Raw genomic sequence first — 20,859 nt, forward strand, 5'->3', positions numbered from 1 at the left:
GGCCACACAGAGAAAGAACAATCTTGTTTGATAACGTGGTTGTGTAATTTTATGGAAACAGAGTGGATATGCATAGCCCATGCCAAATGGAATTCATTTCATTCATGTGTGAACAAATTTGTTATGAAATAGTTTTTATTTTAAAAATTGGTGAAATGACCATTCAATTTCATTCATAGTAAATGATAAGAAAATTTATATAATTAAGGAAATCAACCATTCCGCATTTTTCATTCCAAAAAACTATAATCCATTTGCACCCTAAATGTTTAGAGCAACCTAACTTGGCCACAATACAGCTCAAAAAGAAATAAACTTGGCCACAACTTTTCTTTTTTGGAAAGGGCATTACTTGACCACAAATATTAATGGCCCAATTTTACATGTAACTTACAATGGTTCCTTGAGGCATATAGATTGTCTCGTTTGACAACGTTGGTGAAACAAGAACTTGAATAAAATTAACATCAACGATACATCGCTTCGTTCTTAAAATGTTATACAATAAAAATGCTTACATTTGTTACTATTTCGTTCCACGATATCCTTAGTATAGTGATATTTGAAAATTTAACTTCGATCCCCACGTAATATTATTATTTATTTTTAAAAGTTGGATTATTTATCTATCATCCTTTGCTTATTACCCACCGCTTCTTTTCATGTACTCGGTGCAGCTGCTGGTGCGGCTGATGGTGCTGCAGCTGGTGCGGCCGCTGGCTCGGCTTCTGGTTTTGCTGCCAGTTTAGATGGAGTACCTCCACCAGGAAACACCTTTCTCAAGACTTTTGACATGATTTTTGGCGGCTCCTTGCCCGTTACTCGCCTACACAGAAATGAATACGTCTGTATATTAAGAGTCGTGGTATCAATTCTTAATAGTTACGGCTCAAAACATGTTCACTACCATTCAACTTAATAATTTGTACGTATACAAACGTATTCAATCATGCATATATATATATACTTAATATTCCCAATGGTAGATGCGCTAGAGTAACGAATGGATGAAATGTAATTTGCTTTTTTTCATAAATTTTTGGAAAAGGTGGTATTCAAGGGAAATATCGATCTTTATTCAATATTTATTCTAGAAACAAGTAAACAACCACACCCGTAATTACGAAAACACAAATATGTATTATAAATGCATACCTTTTTGTAGTTACACTTTTTAATAAATTTAAATCAATAATAATTCAATAAGCTCAATTATTTTTTTCCTAAAAATACAATGTACTATTATTCAATAATGATAAATTTATAAAACATAAAATTTATCTTTGTGAAATATTTTTTCAACTTTTTTTATCTTTTTGAAATGGAAGGAGTAAATAACAAAGTGCAGTAATCATCAACTTATGCGTTAATTATAATCCGTCAGTCTCCCACCCAATATATGACTTAAAATTTGTATAAATAAATTTTCCACTAGTGTAACGAGTTTTCTAAAATATAATAGTAATATATTTTGTTAGTGTACTTGATGACCCAAAGGATGAGGGAGACAGCCATTGCACCGGAGCTACCGGCGGCTGCTAAACCCGTGGCCAGTAAGCCAGTGGCAACACCCGCTGGTACGAGAATCGGACTGAATACTACGAATAGTGGCATGCTAGCGATAAATGCGACGGCTGTGCCAGCGAGGGAAACACCGGCGAGCAATAAGAGGAATATTGCGGCTTGTGTAGCTAATATTGAGGTTAAAACACTCTTAAACGACGGCCTTCTGGATTTTTTATTGTGTTTCTTTCTGAGTACCCCCATTTTTCACTAGTTTGAATGGTCAAAAGAGATGGGAATGATTCTTTGGTCCGATCGTTGTGAGAATTTACGAAGAAGACAAGGATTCATATATAAATATCGAAAATGGTGAGGTCTACGTGCACGTTACGTGCTTATATATCCCCATGCGAAACGATGCGAGTGGACGTTGAGCTCTACACGTTACGTACAGTGCCTTTTCTTTTCGTTTGTTCTTCTTGTTCGGTTGTCACATTTTTTTTGCTTACTTGTAAAATAAGAGTGGACATTTTGGGTTCATTCACGTAAACGGTTTAGCCGTTCATGTTTGATATACTTAATATTAACCGTAATTATTTACTGTTCGGTTTGGTCTGATTAGAAATTGATTTTGACCTTTGCTAGAGTTTAATTTGGTTGTATCTTGTGTATGGTTAATTATAACTGACAGTAAACTCACTATGTCTTAAGTGGCAAGCTATAGACTGTTTCCATTTATAATTCTTTAGGTTAACGACAAAAGTACATTTTATCTCTCTCTTTTTTTTTCGAAAACTTCAAAGATAGGAGCGCATTATAAACCTAGACTCAATAACCATATTAAATTATGAAAGCAAGTGATTAACATACCAATAACAACCAAAGAAACCCATATCAGTAACAACCAATAATGGATGATGGCACCAATATATATAAATGCGCAAATAGGACATCCAATTAATCATAACATACGTATACGTTCATATTGTTTATAAAAAGAAAAGGAAGCTAGATTAGGTTTAATTTGTGGTGCCCTCTTGAAATCAAATTGCTTCAAATCGTTTTCCACCAGGAGAGGCCTACCACCAGGAAACAACTTGATTGAGCTGTCTTTCTTCTTATATCCATTATTAAGCTTTTATTAGAATCTACTGTATTTTTTCTTCCAATGTAGATCCAGTTTCCATTCAGGTAGCAATGAGGTCTCAAATACTTTAAACGTTACATGTTATCCTTATGATGTCAATCGATCAAACTGTAGAATCATAACCAAAAAATTCGAAAATAGGATTAAAGGTCTAGTTAAACCACAAAAGAAGTAAATGCATAGTTGCAATCAAATATTGATTTTTGATTGGATTTTTTTCCTTTGACATCTCTCCATTCTACAAAGAATTTTGAAATAGATTGGTTTATTTATCTATTATCAGTATTTACAAACAGTGAGAGGACCACTCTAAACACAAATTGCATGACATCGTATAGATATTTCGTCATCATGCATGATACCAATATTTCCAAATTTATAATAGAAAATAATAAAATAATGTGATGTTAGGAAACAAGAAACCAAAAAATAAATAATAATGCAGTACCGTTGAGAATCAAATGGTTCTTTTAGTAGTCACCATCGGAGAGGTAAAAGACAAGTTGAACATAAATGAGAAGATTCATCCTTAAGAACCATTAGGTAAAAAAAGTATACGTTGATTACAGCTTTCATGTGAAGTGTCAGGTCATGCAATAACTTTGATGAAGGTCAGAAAAAGATCGACGTTATCTTCACTAATTAGGACCCATCTATGAAACCACTAAGAGTGCGACAAAACCATGAGAGTTTGTGTCCCTACCCATTCATGGCTGCTATAACTTTGTGATTACCTTCTTCTCTCCTCTTCTTTACCTTTTATAAATAAGAAGAGATCAAAGCTTTTGTTCAGACATCACTTGCAAACTCTTTCTTTCTTTTTATCTCATTTGTGTCTTGTCTTGGAAAAACATGGCTACTTTTGAGGAAAGCTCTGATTTGGATGCTATACAGAAGCATCTTTTTGAAGACTTTATGGGAGATTTTGACTTTGATGCTTCTTGTGTCTCAGGACTCTGGTATATAGAGCCTGCGATGAATCAAGTTCCTAAACAAGAACCTGATTCCTCATCAGCACATGAGACTGATCAGAGTGTCTCAACTAGGAAAAAAGCCAAGAGGCTTGAAGAGGAAGAAGAAGAACAGAGGCGTTACCGAGGAGTGAGACGAAGGCCGTGGGGGAAATTTGCAGCAGAGATTCGTGATCCAGCTAAGAAAGGATCTCGGGTATGGCTAGGAACCTTTGAGAGTGATGTCGATGCTGCAAGAGCCTATGACTGTGCAGCTTTCAAGCTCCGGGGAAGAAAAGCTGTGCTCAACTTTCCCCTGGACGCTGGCAAATATGAAGCTCCGGTGAACTCAGGACGGAAAAGGAAGAGAAGTGATGTGAAGGAGGAGCTCCAAAGAAGTCAGGGAAACTCTTCGTCTTCTTCAAATGATGGAGAAACGACTTGTGAGTGATACACTTAACGTTAAAGAGGGTGGAGTGTATGTTAGTATGGTAAGAACTCTTGCAACAAACTTGTACGTATGTTCTGTTTTTTCATGTCCAAAAGACCATAAAATTTAGAAACAATTTCTTGTTTCCAAGAGCATATTTCTAAACACAATTAGGGTCTAAATTTCCTTACGTAGGAATTTTAATGGGATAGCATTTACAAGTGAGTGTATCTAATGTTAACGCAAGAGGATAAGGGGGAGTGAATAGCGAATCTTGCAGCAAATGTTTTGTCTCATAGCTTAGGCAGATATTAACACTCGATGATAAAGTATAACGGACCGCAAGCTACATGGTCCAGACTCTTGAAAGAGAGAGAGAGATGCACAACTTCCATATGGATATTAAACAGAGAAGAGATTTTTATGTAAATATGTATATGAGTTGTCGATGCTAGGAGCAATGGCCCATCGTATGAGAGACACCACTGCATGAGAAAACTTGTCATAAAGTTACAAAATCATGGCATAAACCAGAATCCATTGGTTCATGATAAGAGCAAACACTTTTCTCTAATCAATCATTCTTACTTTCTTAGTTCCAATGAAATTTTTGATTAAAAAAAAAGAATCATATTTATCTCACCTTCAACAATGTTTGAAGGATCAACAAACTATAAAATTTATATTACCACATTGTGTTGTATAATTAAATCTAACATATGTTTGTATTTATCATTAGAGTTCTGATTGTTTTATGGTTTTCAGTTTTGTTTTATTTATTTTTTTTGTAAAATACTAACGGTGATTTTAGATTTTGCGTATAAGTTTTTAGTTTTTGTTTTTAAAATTAATAAATTAGAAACCAAAATTATTTTAAGTAAAAACAGAAAACACGAAATAAAATTATATATAAATGCATAAATTTGATTTCAAGTTCTTTTATTTTTTTTTGTGAGCAACTCTCAAGTTCTTTTCATATAGTGCATATAAGTGTTATTAAGTTTTCGTCTTCATCTGACTCAAAGTATTCAATTGCTACATTATTAATTGTATAGTCTGAATCAGAATCAACATCTTCTAAGTTAGATTAATATGAATAAGTCTTTTCAATTGATACATTAGAAATATTAAATTATTTCGATTGATAAAAGTTAAAAGGACAAAACAAAACATGTTTAAAAGTATAGGGACTAATAGTGATATTTATAAAACTATATTCTCATATCCTAATCCACACGAAAACAAATACTGTTTTGTTTTCCTTATTGATATTGTCGCCAATTAGGGGATTTTTGATCAAATCGAATCTCGAATTCGTCGTGAGCAATGGTGCTTTCGCAGAAGATTCATGGAGCATTCAAAGGCGCGGTGGAGAGGATGACGGGTCCTCGAACGGTCTCTGCTTTCAAGGAGAAGGGAGTTCTCAGCGTCAGCGAGTTCGTTCTCGCCGGCGACAATCTCGTCTCCAAGTGCCCTACCTGGTCATGGTCAGCTCCAATTTCAGTACCCACTTGTTAGATTTCTCAATTATGCGTAAAGCTGTGAGCTTTATCGAGTTCTAGGGTTTTAGGTGTAATCTATTTTTTTTTTAAATTTAATCAGGGAAGCTGGTGATCCGAGCAAAAGGAAGCCGTATCTGCCGTTGGAGAAGCAGTTTTTGATTACTAGGAATGGTAAAGTTAGAGATCTTTTTATGTTTGATTTTGAAGTTTTTTTTTTATTGTGGCATTGAGGTGAAGTTTGTGGCTTTTTTAACAGTACCTTGTCTACGAAGAGCTGCTTCTGTGGCAGAGGATTATGAAGCTGCTGGAGGTGAAGTTTTGGTTGATGATGAAGATAATGATGGTTGGCTTGCTACTCATGGAAGACCTAAAGGTTGATTCTTTTCTGTCCTGTCACATCTGCAAGTTTTATCTTCTCTCATATGGTTTCTTATATGTTCAATGTGTGGCGATAGATAAAGGTAGTGAAGATGAAGACTTGCCATCCATGGATGCCTTGGAAATAAACGAGAGAGATACTACTCAACCTAGGTGTGGTGGAGATGAGGAGGAAGAGATTCCAGATATGGAGGATTTTGATGATATTGACAATGATCCTGTGAGTTGGTTATATATCCACATGAGCTTTGCTAGATTTTAATTCTATTAATAGACTGAATCTGAGATGAGAGTGGCAGTGTTAACATTCTTTCTCTTGTCATCTCTGTGGTAGGCAACTCTTCAGTCGAATTTACTTGTGGCTCACGAACCAGATGACGATAATATCCTTAGGACCAGAACATATGATGTTAGCATCACGTATGCTCCTTGTTCCTTTCCCATTTTCAAATCTTGTCATCATGTAATATATCTCTTATACTCTTGGCTCAATCTATGGAACTTATATTTGTTCGCTTCACTTTATTTCAGGTATGACAAGTATTACCAAACTCCCCGTGTTTGGTTAACCGGCTATGATGAGGTCTCTGTCTCTGACTCATTCATTATGTTTTGACAAATTTTGCATTTTTTGATGCTCATTTAAAAAAAAATTGTGGTATGTCTTGTAGTCAAGGGTGTTACTGCAACCTGAACTTGTAATGGAGGATGTTAGTCAAGACCATGCACGCAAAACGGTAACGATAGAAGATCATCCACACTTGCCTGGGAAACACGCTTCAGTTCATCCATGTCGACATGGAGCTGTTATGAAGAAGATCATTGATGTATTAATGTCACGTGGAGTGGAGCCTGAAGTTGACAAGTAAGTTCCCCTCACAAATTAGTCTTTATTTTTCCTATGTAAAGTGATAGTTACTCTCTGGTTTATCTTCTACATAGGTATCTCTTCTTGTTCTTGAAGTTTATGGCATCGGTTATTCCAACGATAGAGTATGATTACACAATGGACTTTGATCTCGGTAGCTCAAGCACTTAATTGCAGGTGAATTTGCATGAATAATATATCTTCATATACATAATAACATTGGTTAATGGTTGAAACAAGAGTTGATGTTGACTTGGACTCGCCTTTTGGTTCCTTTTTTCTAGATGGAACACACACATTTGCTCTTGATTGTGAGAAGCAAGAAAGTTACTGGAGTGGCTCTTCACTGTGTATAATATGGAGTCCTCTCTTTTTATTATAAGTTTATTTTCCATTTTTCTTTTGGGACCTTCATATATTTTCTATATTAAAAAGTGTTTTCTATTATCAACTCTATGCAGTTATATTGATTTCCAAAATTGATATTGTATACAGATGTTATTCGAGTTTAGTCTGGTTATCCTCAAAACTGTTTTCATTTCTATAGTTGAGGTGACTATTAATTTGCTGGTCAGGTAACAAACAAATAGTCAGGATGGCCGAGTGGTCTAAGGCGCCAGACTCAAGTTCTGGTCTTCGAAAGAGGGCGTGGGTTCAAATCCCACTTCTGACATTCTTTTTCATCAAATAAGTTTTTATCGATTAGCAATGTCATTTCATCCGAACCGACCCAATCCCACCGAAACAAAATTTATTAACTCGGTTTGAATTTAAGATACTTATTTAAATACAGTTAAATTACTTAAGTATTACTGAGATATTCAAGAGAAACTTTAAAAATTGCTTCGTTGAGTTTTTTTTTTTGTCAAACAGAAAACCGATATTAAGTTATTAACTAACATATTTAATTTTAACCGAACCAAAATCGAAAAGTCCGGTTTGCTTACGGAATCATACCCGAAAATTTTGAACCAAACCGACCAAAACTAAATTTTCTATGGAGGCGGCGTCGCCGTCGCCTCCGGTCATTTTGATCAAAGCTAAACTGATTGGAGTTTAGCATCTCCCCGAAGAATGGCGAGTAATAGAGATAGCGTTAACCTCTCTCGCACGTTCAAGTATTTACTAGGTTTGTGTTTCTGAAAACCTCTCTTTTGCTGCATTTTGCTCTCCAATTAGCTTCTTCCTCGATTGAAATTTTGGGAATTTAGCTACGCAGTTTCTTTCCAGAGGCATCCCTTTCTTATTCAATTCATGGATCGTGAGGCGTCTCACTGAAGCAGACTACGCGGTAAATAGATCCTTGTTCACCAGTTCAAATAGATATGTTCTTAGATTTTGCCAATGTAGGTGCTTTGATGGGGAGTATTATGTGGATTGTTGTTGTTGTAATTGTGTGCATTTCTGATGGTAAAGATGAGTTTTGTGACTCTGATTGGTAAAGTATGGACTTTTACTTGTGGAAGATCAGGTTTTTGTTTATGGACTTAGTAACACTTATCATGTTTTGTATAAGTCTTAGCTCAGCAGCTTTGACTGTTTGGGTTGTTATATTTGTATGCATTTCTTAAGGTAAAAATGGGTTTTGTGTTCTAATTGTTAAAAGTATAGACTTTTACTTGTGAATGATCAGGTTTTGGTTTCTGTGCTTACTAACAGTTATCAAGTTTTGCTTTTTATATGTCTTAAGCTCTGCAGCTTTGACTGTTTGGGTTGTTCTATTTGTATGCATTTCTTAGGGTAGAGATGTGTTTTGTGTTCTGATTAGTAAAGCATGGACTTTTAGTTGTGGAAGAGCAGGTTTTTGTTTCTGTGCTTACGTTGATCAAGTCATGTTTTTTTTTTTTAAGTCTTGGCTCTGTAGCTCTGACTGTTTGGGTTGTTGTATTTGTATGGATTTGTTAGAGTTAAGATGAGTTTTATTATTCTGATTGCTAACGTATGAATTTTAGTTGCTGAAGACCAGGTTTAGGTTTCTGTGCTTAGTAACAATTATCAAGTTCATACAAGTCTTAGCTCTACTTGCTTTTAGGGGACTTTCATTTGAGTAACTCCCGATCTTAATTTTTTCTTCTCATTGCAATGTAGCTCTACGCAGTCCAGTTCCATCTTTTTGTTACATGCGTCTTGTTTCTCAGCCGAGAGGGATTCCGTCGCGCTTGCTTGCGTGCTGACATCAACAGGTACAGACATAAAGCAGTTTGCGCTACTTAATCAGCACATAACTAAAATTTAGCTTAGTGATATTCCTTTTAATTTCGTAATGCAGTGACGGTCTTGTATCAGAGAAGGATGTGACTAAGTTGCTGAAAGTGGCATGGGTGACGTTTCCACTCGGAGTAGCCATTACTATTGCAGCATCCATCTTTGTGCTATGGTGGCAGAACCTTAGTTACTCCGATACATACGCGCAGGCTATCTTGATCCACGGTACATTGTTGCAGGAGGATTAATCTCTTTTTTTGTTATTAAGCTTAAGGACTAACCAAGTTAGCTGGCAGGATTTGCGTGTGTACTGGAGCTGATGGCTGAGCCTTTGTACATCCTCTCTCAGACATTGATGCTTCTAAGATTGCGGCTGGTTGTTGAGACTGTTGCTACATTTTCACGCTGTGTAACTTTGTGCTTTCTCATAGTCAAGCAAACCAACATGGTACGTTCTGCAAATAAGTTACTACTCCATCTGTTTCATTTTAATTATAGTCTTAGACTTGTGCACACATATTAAGATAACATTTAGTTTTTTATATTTTCTAAAGTAAACATCATTACCTATACACCTAACTACATTTCAACCGATAAAAACATAGATTGAAATATAAGTTTAATAAATTTTGCATTGAAACAAAAATTTTACTCTACAACGACAATTGAAATTAAACGGAGGGAGTAGTTCTTTATACAATTCCTTTTGTTTCTGGAAAAAGAAGCATGCTTCAAGAATCTTACATGATAAAACTAAAATTTAATTATCTTCAATATATGCAGGAAAAAGGAATAATATTTGCACTTTCACAAGTTGCATATGGAGGATCCTTATTTCTTGGGTACTGGGCTTACTTTCTCATGCGTGGTGTTTCTAAAAGCTTGAATCTCTTTCCTTTCAGGTATGAGTTCTCTAGTTTTAATCAAATCATTCATTTTCAATAACATTCAACAATTTTTGTGATGTTTTCACAGACCTGGGAGCTTCATGGATCTCGATAAGCAGCTCTCGAACATGTGTATGCTATTCACTTTTCAGTCCTTCAGAAAGTTGATCCTTCAAGAAGGTGAAAAGTTGGTCCTTGTATGGTTAGACACACCTTATAACCAGGCTGTATATGGGATCGTTGACAAACTAGGCAAGTCTCTTTGGTGACAAAACAATACAAAGTATTATTGTATATTTCTTCAAGAGAGGCTGCTTATAAATATCTCTTTACACAATTTTTAAACCTCCAGGGAGTTTAGTAGTACGCATGGTGTTTCTCCCTTTTGAAGAAAGCTCATACACTACATTTGCCAGGTTCGCATCAGGTTTACTTCTCTTCCTGAGTTTAGTAATGGTATAGTATGTTCATTTTTCAGCTCATTGAAATAGATGGTTTACGTTTCTCTCTCTTTCTTGACAGGTGATGATTACCAGCAAAAGAGGAAGAAACTCGGAACTTGCTTGACCGAGGCCTTGAAGCTTGTGATGTTAATAGGTCTAATATTTATGGCGTTTGGGCCGGGCTATTCATACTCTCTCATCAGATTGTTGTACGGTGAGAAATGGAGTGATGGAGAAGCTTCCTTGGCGCTACAGTTTTATTGTCTCTACATCATTGTCCTGGCAATGAATGGTTAGTAAATCACTTCTTGATCTTCTTGAATTTGCGGTTACTAGTTGCATCTTTCGGTCATGGTTACTTAGTAAATGATTTTGTTAGGAACCTCCGAGGCATTTTTACACGCAATTGGAACAGAGGATCAACTAAAGCGCTCTAACGACATGTTGCTTGTGTTTTCACTGGTTTACATTACATTGAATATTCTGCTGATAAGATCTGCAGGGGCAATAGGTTTAATCTTGGCGAACTCCTTGAGTATCCTTCACCCATATATATATATATGTAGATTCTGCAATTACATTAACTTCTTTGGTCTTCTTGACTTAAAAAAAAAAGATATGATGTTTAGGATTATATATTCAGGACGATTCATCCAACGTTACTTCCAGGTATGCTTTGATTAAATGAAACTGTCTACTGTATTGTGATAACTATGGTACTTTTATTGTTGTTTAACTCCACTCTTCTCTACAGGGCGATCCTTCTTCATCATTCTCGTTCAGAAAGTGTTTTCCTTCAGGTTGGCAGATTCTTATACTCTCTGGCGTAATCACTGTCATCTCAGAGAAAACCATTCTCGACCATAAGAACTTCTGGGCAACGTTTCCTGTCCATTTCGCCATCGGTTTCCTCTGCTTTTGTCTCTCAGCCATTGTCATGTAAGTCCTCTATCTCCTGTGACAGTGACAAGTTCCATTTCAAAAAAAAGAAAAAAACATACTCACCGAAATCTTGTGGTGTTTGTGTTGAAGATACCGGCGCGAGAGAGTGTTCATCAATAGAATCATACGGTTCAGGAATCACGATCATGACGACTGAAACCAACCAAGAAACCGGTGGTTTAAGTTCGGCTAAGGAAGTGAAGCTTTTGTATCAGTACTAAGTAGGCTTTGAACTGGCAAAAAAAACTCCAAGAAATGATTTTAATTCGCAATGAAACCATTTTTTGCTCTTTGTTTGAAGTTAATTTACTCAAATGTTTAAGAAATCGATATGCTGTAACTGAGCACTTTTGTAGAGGACTAGCAACACTATACAGATTATTCGAAGGCTAGACACAAAATCTGTTTGTAGCCGGATCTATAATTCTGGATTTTCAAAATAAAATAAATTATAGTTTCATCATTATAGTTTAGATTATAATAAAATGAATATAATCTTCGGTAACTGGAATGTTATAGTTTTATCATTAAAAATATTTTTAAAATTTAAAAATAAAATAAGTTATAATTTCATCATTAAAAATATTTTAAAAATTTAAAAATAAAATAATTTAGTAGAACTTTATAATACTCCCTAAATTGGTGAACTAACCACTATAAAATCGTTATTTTCTAGAGAAATGAAGACAACAAAAGTTTCAAATCTCTTTAACATTCATCATATGTTAGTGAAAGATGCACCTATGCATTAAAACATTATTTTTCTATTTTTGAATTTTTTTCAAAATCTATGTGTTAACCCCTACGAAAATATTGAATTTTCCGGTAAATGCTCTATATACTGAAGCCAATGATATTTAGTGTTGTTTTAAAATTTCTAAACACATTTTACATTTGTATTAATGTATATTGAACTCTCTTTCATGGTACATGGGTATCGTTTTAATTTTCTGTCAATTAATTTAGTAAAACTTTATAATAAAGGCAACAAAAGTTCCAGACTTCTTTGACATTCATGTTCGTGAAGGATGCAACTATTCATTAAAACATTATTTTCATATTTTTGAATTTTTCTTAAAATCTATGTGTTAATCCCTACGGAAATATTGAATTTTCGGTAAATGCTTTATATTCTGAAGCCTATGATATTTAGTGTTGTTTTAAAATTTCTAAACACATTTTACATTTGTACTAATGTCTATTAAACTCTCTTTCATGCTACATATGCATCATTTTAATTTTTTTGTTAATTAATTTAGTAAAACTTCATAATATTTCATCAATTAGTAGACTAACCACAATAAAATCGCTATTATCTAGAGAAACAGAGACAATAAAAATTCCAAACTTCTTTGACATTCATCATATGTTAGTGAATGATGCAACTATGCATTAAAACATTATTTTCATATTTTTAAATTTTTCTCAAAATCTATATGTTAACCCCAACGAACCTATTGAATTTTTCGGTAAATGCTAAATATATTGAAGCTTATGATCTTTAGTGTTGTTTTAAAATTTCTAAACACATTCTACATTTGTATTAATGTATATCAAACTCTTTTTCATGGTACATGGACATCGTTTTAATTTTTTTGTCAATTAATTTAGTAAAACTTCATAATACTCCCTAAATTGGTAGATTAACCACTATAAAATAGCTATTTTCTAGGGAAACGGAGACATCAAAAGTTCTAAATCTCTTTTACCTTCATCATATGTTAGTGAAGGATGCAACTATGCATTAAAACAATATTTTCATATTTATGAATTATTTTTCAAAATCTATGTGTTTAACCCCTACGAAAATATTGAATGTTTCGGTAAATGTTCTATATACTAAAGCGTATGATCTTTAGTGTTTTTTTTTTTAATTTCTAAGCACATTCTACATTTGTATTAATGTATATTAAACTCTCTTTCATGGTACATGTACATCGTTTTAATTTTTTTCAATTAATTTAGTAAAACTTCATAATAATCCCTAAATTAGTGGACTAACCACTATAAAATCACTATTTACTAGAAAAACGGAGACGACAAAGGTTATAAACCTCTTTGACATTCATCATATGTTAGTGAAAAATGAAACTATGCATTTAAATAGTATTTTCATATTTTTGATTTTTTTTCAAAATCTATGTGATATACTGAAAATATTGAGTTTTTCGATAAAAGTTTTATATACTGAAGCCTATAATATTTAGTATTGTTTTAAAATTTATAAACACATTCTACATTTTTATTAATGTATATTAAACTCTCTTTCATGGTACATGGGAATCGTTTTAAGTTTTTATCAATTAATTTAGTAAAACCATAATACTCTCTAAATTGGTGGACAACCCACTATAAAATCGCTAATTTCTAGAAAAACGGAGATAACAAAGGTTAAAAACCTATTTGACATTCATTATATGTTAGTGAATGATGCAACTATGCATTAAAATAGAATTTTCATATTTTTTTTTTCAAAATCTATGTGTTAACAAACTCTATGAAAATATTGGGTTTTTCGGTAAATATTTTATATACTGAAGCCGATGATCTTTAATGTTGTTTTAAAAATTTTAAACACATTTTACATTTGTATCAATGTATATTAAACTCTCTTTCAAGGTATATGAACATCGTTTTAATTTTTGTCAATTAATTTAGTAAAACTTCATAATACTCCCTAAATTAGTGGATTAACCACTATAAAATTGTTTTTTTCTAGAGAAAAGGAGACAACAAAAGTTTCAAACCTCTTTGACTTTCATCGTATGTTAGTGAATGATGCAACTATGCATTAAAATATTATTTTCATATTTTTGAATTTTTCTAAAATCTATGTGTTAACCTCTACGAAAATATTGAATTTTTCTGTAAACTGAAGACTATGATCTTTGTGTTGTTTTAAAATTCCTAAACACATTCTACATTTGTACTAATGTATATTAAACTCTCTTTCATGGTACATGGGCATCATTTTATTTTATTTTGTCAATTAATTTAGTAAAACTTCATAATACTCCATCAATTGGTGGACTAAGAATTATAAAATCGTTATTCTTTAGAGAAACAGAGATAACAAAACTTTTCTTTGATCTTCATCATATGTTAGTGAATGATGCAACTATGCATTAAAACAATATTTTTATATTTTTGAATTTTTCTTAAAATCTATGTGAAAATATTGAATTTTCGGTAAATGTTCTATATATACTAAAGCATATAATCTTTAGTATTGTTTTAAAATTTCTAAACATATTCTATATTTGTATTAATGTTTTCGGTAAATGCTCAATATACTAAAATGTTCCAGTTAGAATCGAGTTACCGCGTAAGATTAATTTCTAGAACTATAATTTGCTTAGCGGATCAAAATCGAAATAAGACAGAAAATAAAATTAATGCGCGAACCAGTTTCCGGTTCGGTTGGACCGGCGAATCGAATCCCCAATTTTAATTAAGTTTCCAAAATCCCCAAAAATCAGGTGGCTGACGTGTCATCTGAGATAAACGTACACGTGTCTCCTTCTTTTTTACTCCCGCCAATACATACACTCACCTCATGAACTCTCTCCCACTCCTCGCACGAAACGAAACCCTAGAGAAAGCATATGGATAAGTCTAACCATGGCGATCGAGGGAACAGTCAGCGTTCCAGCTCAGGCGCGATTCTCAAGATTCGCCTCGAGAATTTCATGTGCCACAGTAACCTCGAGATCGAGTTCGGCGAGTGGGTCAATTTCATCACCGGTCAAAACGGAAGTAAGTAATCTTTCTTACCAAGTTTGGTCCTTTTTTTTCTTTGTCTGCTGTAATGAATTAATAACCAATGGGAGGGGTGTTTTCGTAAATGTCAGGCGGTAAGAGTGCGATATTGACTGCTCTATGTGTCGCATTTGGATGTCGTGCCAAGGGGACTCAGCGCGCTTCGACGCTCAAAGATTTCATCAAAACTGGTTGTAGCGATGCACTTGTTCATGTTGAAATGAATAACGGAGGAGATGATGCTTTTAAGCCAAATGTCTATGGTGATACTCTCGTTATCGAGCGCAGGATCTCTCATTCCACTAGTTCTACCGTGCTAAAGGATTCTCAAGGTTAATAAATAATCTATATTAGTATTGTGTGGCTTACATACACTTTGTCTCTCATGGTCTGTGTTTCAAGTCTTACTATGTGGCCAATCCTGAGATTTTGAAGGCTGTAGACAATTTAGTAATGGTTTATGTAACTTTTTTTTACAAGTTTGGGAGCCATAGGCCAAGGCTTTACTAGCCTATGTTCAGAATCGGCCATGACATTTTGGGGGCTATAAACAATTTAGTAATGGTTTATATAATTTTTTTTTAATATAAATTTGGGGCTTAAATTATTTGGTAAAATTTTGGGAGCCATATGCCAAATGATTTACTAGACTATGCTCAGGGCCGGTCCTGAATTTAAGATGTGCCGTTTGTCAACTAATTGATTCAAGAGGATTTTTGCTTACTTGTTCTCTGCATCTTGTGTTCTTCAGGGAGAAAAATATCAAACAGAAAGGAGGAGCTACGTGAACTAGTTGAACATTACAATGTGAGTTTTTTCTCTTTCATTCAAGTTTACAACTTTGAATTGATCATATATATTTCCAGAGTTAAGTGTTACTGTTTGAATTTGATACCATTTCTTTGGTTTAGATTGATGTTGAGAATCCATGTGTGATAATGAGTCAAGACAAGAGCAGAGAGTTTTTACATTCGGGCAACGACAAAGACAAATTCAAGGTATGTATAGTACATTAGTATGTATTTTCTTTGTGATATTGTTACTGAAAGATTTTATTCTGTAGTTCTTTTATAAGGCAACCCTTCTTCAGCAAGTCGATGATCTTCTTCTTGGTGTTGACACGAAGTTGAAAGCTGCAAGTTCTCTTATGGATGAGTTGGAGGAGACGATAAAGCCAGTAGAGAAAGAGATCACTGAGTTGCTTGGGAAGATAAAGACCATGGAAAAATTTGAAGAAATATATCAACAGGTGGTGCTTTTGAAAAAGAAACTAGCTTGGTCTTGGGTCTATGATGTGGATAGGGAGCTCAAGGAACAGAGCGAGAAGCTTGTGAAACTCAGAGAACGAGTGCCTACTTGTCAAGATAAAATCGATCAGAAACTAGTAAGCAATATGTTCTTTATATTACCGCTTTAGTTCTTTTGTCCTGATGCTGATTATAGCTGACCATTTTATGTAGGGTGAGGTGGAGTCTTTAAGGGAGAAGCTGACCAATAAGAAAGCTCAAGTTACATGCCTGATGGATGAATCAACTGCAGTGAAAAGAGAGATAGAGTGTTTGCGGCAATCAGTCAAGACGGTATGTTAAAAAATAGTTTTAAAATATCTCATAGTTAGCTTTAGAAATTACCTTTGGTTGATGTAATATTTTTAAGCAGGCTACAAGAGAGAAGGTTGCTCTAGAAGAAGACCATCGTCATAAGTGCAATAACATCCAGAAGATTAAAGATCGTGCTGTGAGGCTTGAACGGCAGATTAAAGATATCGATGAGATGACTATAAGAAGCACACAGGTCCTCTTTCATTTGTATACTCAGTGTGTAGTTGTATATAGTTCTTACTGTCTAATAATGATTGCAGGCTGAACAATCTGAAATCGAAGAAAACCTGAGTCAGTTGAAGCTAGAGGTTGAGAAGGCTAAAGCATTGCTTTTCAGGTTATTATAGTTTTCATTTTTTTTTAACTCTTGAGCCTCTTTTCAATATTTTCTTCTTTTTTCTCGCTAAGGATTGATTAAATAAAATTGCTATTCAGTTTGAAAGAAGAAGAGAAGATGGTAACTGAAAAAGCGTCAGTCATAGGGAAGGAGATAGCACTCATAGAGGATAAGGTACAAATCATCACCTTAATGTTTTGAAGTCTATAAACTTATTTACACTCAGCTATTCAACCTTTTGGCTTTCTAGATTAGAGACCGTGAAAAGAAGCAAAGGAGCATAAACACACACATCAATGATCTCAAGAAACATCAAACAAATAAGGTGCTTTACATGTCATATATACTCTTTTGGAGGATGAAAATCTTTAGGATTAGTTGGATAATTTTAAACTTCTCTTGCTAGGTTACTGCATTTGGAGGGGACAGAGTCATTACCCTTTTGAGGGCGATTGAGAGACATCATCGCAAATTTAAAATGCCACCTATTGGCCCTGTTGGTGCTCATGTGGTAAGTTTCTCTTTGTTCCTTAGCCAAACAAGTTAGTTCACATGTTTTCTTAAATGGACCATACATAGTGTAAAGACAATCTGCTGCTTTAGTTTGAGTTCTTCTAATCGTGTGGCTTTCTACAGACATTGGTCAATGGTAATAAATGGGCTTCTGCTGTTGAACAAGCTCTTGGAAATCTCCTGAACGCGTTTATTGTGACCAATCACCAAGATTTAATAACTTTGCGAAGCTGTGGAAAGGAAGCTAATTATAACAATCTGAAGATCATCATCTATGACTTCTCAAGACCAAGGTTTAAAATCTGAAAAAAATTACTTACACTATCTCTGTCTATGTTCTGCTTTGATGAATGGGTAGCTTGAACATCATTGTAATTGGTTTATGCAGGTTAGTTATACCAAGGCACATGGTTCCTCAAACGGAACACCCAACTATTCTCTCTGTCTTAAACTCTGAGAATCATACTGTTCTTAACGTCTTAGTGGATGTGGTAATCTTACTTATTTACTAGCTTCTCATCCTACAGCCATTGTGTGATGGTGTTCATTTTTAACTTTGGTTTCTGGATTATTCCAGATGGGTGTGGAGAGGCAAGTGCTTGCAGAGAGTTATGAGGTTGGCAAGACGGTTGCCTTTGAGAGAAGGCTTCCACATCTCAAAGAGGTTTTCACTATAGATGGATACAGAATGTAAGCAACCAATTAGATTTGCAAGAACAGATGTGGAGTAAGATTTGCGTCTAGATAACAATACTCTTCATGTTCTTGACTCAGGTTTTCCCGTGGGCCTGTTCAGACAACTCTTCCTCCCCGTGGTCGAAGACCGACTCGGTTGTGTGCTTCTTTTGATGACCAAATCAAGGATCTTGAAGTAGAGGCTTCAAAAGAACAAAGTGAGATACATGAAAGCAGGAGACAGAAGAGGGATGCAGAGGTGAATCTCGAGGATCTTGAGCCTCAAATGCGCAGACTGAAGGTAAACTCGCTGCTGTCTAAGCGTCACCCAGTTTTGCTGTCTTGTCTGAAACATTTTGCTTGTTTTTACATATGTTTTCTTCTTTATGTTACAGAGACAATGCAACCAACTTGAGAAAGATTTGACAAGGAAGGAACTTGAGTTGCAGGATCTGAAAAACTCAGTCGCTGCTGAAACCAAAGCTTCACCTACCTCAAGTGTTGATGAACTTCGTCTAGAAATAACGGTTAGTTTTATTGGTTGGAACCACTTTCCACCCCCACAGCATCATTTCTGAAGCATTGTAACTCTTTGTATTTCTCAGAACTCTCGAGAAGAGATAGAGGAGAAAGAATCCTCACTGCAAAAGCTCCAAGACTGCTTGACGGAAGCTGAACTAAAGGCTAATGAACTTAAAACTGCATATGAAAACTTTATCGGTATGTTGACAATACATTTTATTTTTATTGGATCATCTTGAGCAAGCAGTATTAACTTTTTCCTTCCAAAACTTGTATTTAGAGTCAGCCAAGAGTAAAGTTGACGTCTTTGAGGAAGCAGAGAATGAGCTAAAGGAGATTGAAACGGGGCTCCAATCAGCAGAAACGGTACAACCGTCTTAAAGAGTTTGGTTCTTTTACTTGTGTTTGCAGTTAGAAAACTTAAGTTTTTATTCTCTGTTTCAGGATAAGAACCATTATGAAGATGTAATGAAGGACAAGGTCTTACCTGATATTAAAGTGGCTGAAGCTAAACATAAGGAGCTTCAAGCCAAGCGGCAGGTAATAAGAATAAACAGTTATTGCTCTTTGTTCCATAATTTTTTTAATATTTTGTTCTGACTGCTGAAACTTTCAGGAAAGTAATGAGAAAGCTTCCATAATATGTCCTGAGAGCGAGATAACTGCTTTAGGTCCTTGGGATGGGTCCACACCTATTCAGCTTAGTGCTGAGATTAACAGAATAAATCATAGACTGAAGCGAGAGAGTGACGAGTGCGTATCTATTTTTTGCCTTGTGATTGTACCTATACCCGTTGAATGCATGTTTAAACGTTACATGCATCTTTTGTTGTGTTCAGGTACTCTGAATCAATCGATGACCTCAGGGTTACGCGCGAGGAAAAAGAACACAAGATTGGGAGAAAACGTAAAACTTACAAGAGCTTTCGAGAAAAACTCAAGGTATATAATTTCAATATCCAAAGTTTTCAATATATATTCTAATCAGCTAATCCACACTGTTTAATCAGGTGTGCAAAGATGCGGTAGATTCACGGTGGAAGAAGCTCCAACGCAATAAATATCTTGCCACACGCATGCTAACTTGGGGGTATAAATTGTTTTGTTCATTATTGAGAATTACATTGGATAGTTCTTAGCTCTAACCTTTCCTTTGATTGGTGATGTTCAAAGCAGATTCAACAAACGTTTAGGAAAGAAAGGAATCAGCGGACAAATCAAGGTCTCTTATGAAGACAAAACTTTGTCCATAGAGGTAATTAAAAACATAATGCTACATTTTGCATCTTGATGTGTCTATATTATTTACTTTAATCAACTGGTTGCTGTCATATTTATTCTTCAACAGGTTAAGATGCCTCAAGATGCAACAAGAAGCGGTGTTCGAGACACTAGAGGACTTTCAGGTCTGCCTCTCTCCTCAATTTGAATTAAGACTTAGTACAAGGGTGTTCTAAACATGGTTTAACACATGAGATTGTATAAAAGCCCTTGAAGACTTAAAAGAAGATTGTAAAAACATTTGATCATCTAGGCAGCTTGAGAGTTTGATCAATCCCATCTCTTGTCATAAAATTGCAGGTGGAGAACGGTCTTTCTCAACTTTAGGCTTTACATTAGCACTTCACGACATGACTGAGGCCCCAGTTCGAGCAATGGACGAGTTTGATGTGTTCATGGTAATCTCCACATCACTCATATTATTACATGCAGTTGTCATACTTTTTTAGCCTGCTTAGACGCCTAAAAAGAGAGCGGTTTATGGCAAAATATTCAGGACGCAGTAAGCAGGAAAATAAGCTTAGACACGTTGGTTGATTTTGCATTGGAGAAAGGTTCACAGTGGATGTTCATCACTCCTCATGATATCAGGTAAACAAATTAAAACTTCTTCCACTTTATTACTGAAAGAAACAACACCACAGTATAGTATTGTAACCTCTTCTCTTATGACAGTATGGTGAAGTCACATGAGAGGATAAAGAAGCAACAAATGGCTGCTCCTCGCTCTTAACCTCTTTTTTTTTGTGTAAATTCAATCTCACAAACCATCTAAAAAAAAATTGTAAATGGTGAGTGAATGAGGTTGTTCTGCAATCATCATCCACTTACTAATCTTAATTTTTTTGTACCTTTCCATCCATATTTATTGAAATTTTTCTTTTTGTCAGCATCTATAAATAGAAATCATTAAATA

At 34.8% G+C, this 20,859-nt stretch overlaps 5 protein-coding genes and 1 non-coding gene across 6 annotated transcripts; 5 read left to right on the forward strand and 1 right to left on the reverse strand.

Annotated features, from left to right (window-relative positions):
- Nucleotides 1–311: 311 nt before the first annotated feature.
- LOC103850660 (oleosin-B1) lies at nt 312–1,831 on the reverse strand. The gene is made up of 2 exons (XM_018656366.2): nt 1,484–1,831; nt 312–826 (listed from the first exon to the last, which is right to left on the reverse strand). The coding sequence occupies exons 1-2, from the start codon at nt 1,765–1,767 to the stop codon at nt 661–663; spliced, it is 450 nt and encodes a 149-aa protein (XP_018511882.1). The 5' UTR covers nt 1,768–1,831; the 3' UTR covers nt 312–660.
- A 1,560-nt stretch (nt 1,832–3,391) lies between these two features.
- On the forward strand, nt 3,392–5,007 carry LOC103850661 (ethylene-responsive transcription factor ERF106). Its single transcript, XM_033285934.1, has 2 exons — nt 3,392–4,091; nt 4,226–5,007. Exon 1 carries the CDS (start codon nt 3,503–3,505, stop codon nt 4,049–4,051), a length of 549 nt encoding a protein of 182 aa, XP_033141825.1. The 5' UTR covers nt 3,392–3,502; the 3' UTR covers nt 4,052–4,091; nt 4,226–5,007.
- A 249-nt stretch (nt 5,008–5,256) lies between these two features.
- LOC103850662 (autophagy-related protein 3) lies at nt 5,257–7,289 on the forward strand. Its single transcript, XM_009127447.3, has 9 exons — nt 5,257–5,517; nt 5,633–5,703; nt 5,789–5,905; nt 5,988–6,130; nt 6,245–6,330; nt 6,442–6,493; nt 6,582–6,775; nt 6,853–6,955; nt 7,063–7,289. Exons 1-8 carry the CDS (start codon nt 5,357–5,359, stop codon nt 6,947–6,949), a joined length of 921 nt encoding a protein of 306 aa, XP_009125695.1. The 5' UTR covers nt 5,257–5,356; the 3' UTR covers nt 6,950–6,955; nt 7,063–7,289.
- Nucleotides 7,290–7,367: 78 nt separating this feature from the next.
- Nucleotides 7,368–7,451, forward strand: TRNAL-CAA. The gene has a single exon. It is a non-coding gene; the product is annotated as a tRNA-Leu (tRNA).
- An 89-nt stretch (nt 7,452–7,540) lies between these two features.
- Nucleotides 7,541–11,695, forward strand: LOC103850663 (protein RFT1 homolog). The gene is made up of 13 exons (XM_009127448.3): nt 7,541–7,907; nt 7,990–8,069; nt 8,867–8,961; nt 9,048–9,208; nt 9,280–9,431; nt 9,767–9,885; nt 9,959–10,122; nt 10,223–10,297; nt 10,393–10,605; nt 10,693–10,848; nt 10,930–10,982; nt 11,068–11,252; nt 11,346–11,695. The coding sequence occupies exons 1-13, from the start codon at nt 7,853–7,855 to the stop codon at nt 11,410–11,412; spliced, it is 1,575 nt and encodes a 524-aa protein (XP_009125696.2). The 5' UTR covers nt 7,541–7,852; the 3' UTR covers nt 11,413–11,695.
- Nucleotides 11,696–13,942: 2,247 nt separating this feature from the next.
- On the forward strand, nt 13,943–20,827 carry LOC103850664 (structural maintenance of chromosomes protein 6A). Its single transcript, XM_009127449.3, has 27 exons — nt 13,943–15,011; nt 15,107–15,346; nt 15,766–15,821; nt 15,926–16,012; nt 16,078–16,398; nt 16,475–16,594; nt 16,674–16,808; nt 16,876–16,952; nt 17,051–17,126; nt 17,203–17,277; nt 17,359–17,463; nt 17,589–17,758; nt 17,854–17,956; nt 18,043–18,155; nt 18,240–18,441; nt 18,536–18,667; nt 18,746–18,860; nt 18,943–19,028; nt 19,107–19,202; nt 19,279–19,415; nt 19,502–19,604; nt 19,673–19,752; nt 19,839–19,917; nt 20,011–20,068; nt 20,244–20,341; nt 20,440–20,534; nt 20,619–20,827. Exons 1-27 carry the CDS (start codon nt 14,861–14,863, stop codon nt 20,674–20,676), a joined length of 3,168 nt encoding a protein of 1,055 aa, XP_009125697.1. The 5' UTR covers nt 13,943–14,860; the 3' UTR covers nt 20,677–20,827.
- Nucleotides 20,828–20,859: the final 32 nt, after the last annotated feature.

The sequence above is a fragment of the Brassica rapa genome, chromosome A02 (genome assembly GCF_000309985.2).
Source record: "Brassica rapa cultivar Chiifu-401-42 chromosome A02, CAAS_Brap_v3.01, whole genome shotgun sequence".
Lineage (NCBI taxonomy): Eukaryota > Viridiplantae > Streptophyta > Magnoliopsida > Brassicales > Brassicaceae > Brassica > Brassica rapa.

What these genes read in the sequence shown, in the direction of transcription:
- LOC103850664 (XM_009127449.3), top strand. Translation starts at nt 14,861, where the DNA reads ATGGATAAGTCTAACCATGGCGATCGAGGGAACAGTCAGCGTTCCAGC. An exon ending in TGCGGCAATCAGTCAAGACG is followed by an intron (nt 16,595 to 16,673) that starts GTATGTTAAAAA and finishes ATTTTTAAGCAG; the next exon opens with GCTACAAGAGAGAAGGTTGC. An exon ending in GCTAAAGCATTGCTTTTCAG is followed by an intron (nt 16,953 to 17,050) that starts GTTATTATAGTT and finishes ATTGCTATTCAG; the next exon opens with TTTGAAAGAAGAAGAGAAGA.
- LOC103850660 (XM_018656366.2), bottom strand. Translation starts at nt 1,767, where the DNA reads ATGGGGGTACTCAGAAAGAAACACAATAAAAAATCCAGAAGGCCGTCG. An exon ending in CTCATCCTTTGGGTCATCAA is followed by an intron (nt 827 to 1,483) that starts GTACACTAACAA and finishes ATTTCTGTGTAG; the next exon opens with GCGAGTAACGGGCAAGGAGC.
- LOC103850662 (XM_009127447.3), top strand. Translation starts at nt 5,357, where the DNA reads ATGGTGCTTTCGCAGAAGATTCATGGAGCATTCAAAGGCGCGGTGGAG. An exon ending in TACTCATGGAAGACCTAAAG is followed by an intron (nt 5,906 to 5,987) that starts GTTGATTCTTTT and finishes GTGTGGCGATAG; the next exon opens with ATAAAGGTAGTGAAGATGAA. An exon ending in GTGGAGCCTGAAGTTGACAA is followed by an intron (nt 6,776 to 6,852) that starts GTAAGTTCCCCT and finishes TCTTCTACATAG; the next exon opens with GTATCTCTTCTTGTTCTTGA.
- LOC103850661 (XM_033285934.1), top strand. Translation starts at nt 3,503, where the DNA reads ATGGCTACTTTTGAGGAAAGCTCTGATTTGGATGCTATACAGAAGCAT.
- LOC103850663 (XM_009127448.3), top strand. Translation starts at nt 7,853, where the DNA reads ATGGCGAGTAATAGAGATAGCGTTAACCTCTCTCGCACGTTCAAGTAT. An exon ending in TCACTGAAGCAGACTACGCG is followed by an intron (nt 8,070 to 8,866) that starts GTAAATAGATCC and finishes ATTGCAATGTAG; the next exon opens with CTCTACGCAGTCCAGTTCCA. An exon ending in CATTGTCCTGGCAATGAATG is followed by an intron (nt 10,606 to 10,692) that starts GTTAGTAAATCA and finishes TGATTTTGTTAG; the next exon opens with GAACCTCCGAGGCATTTTTA.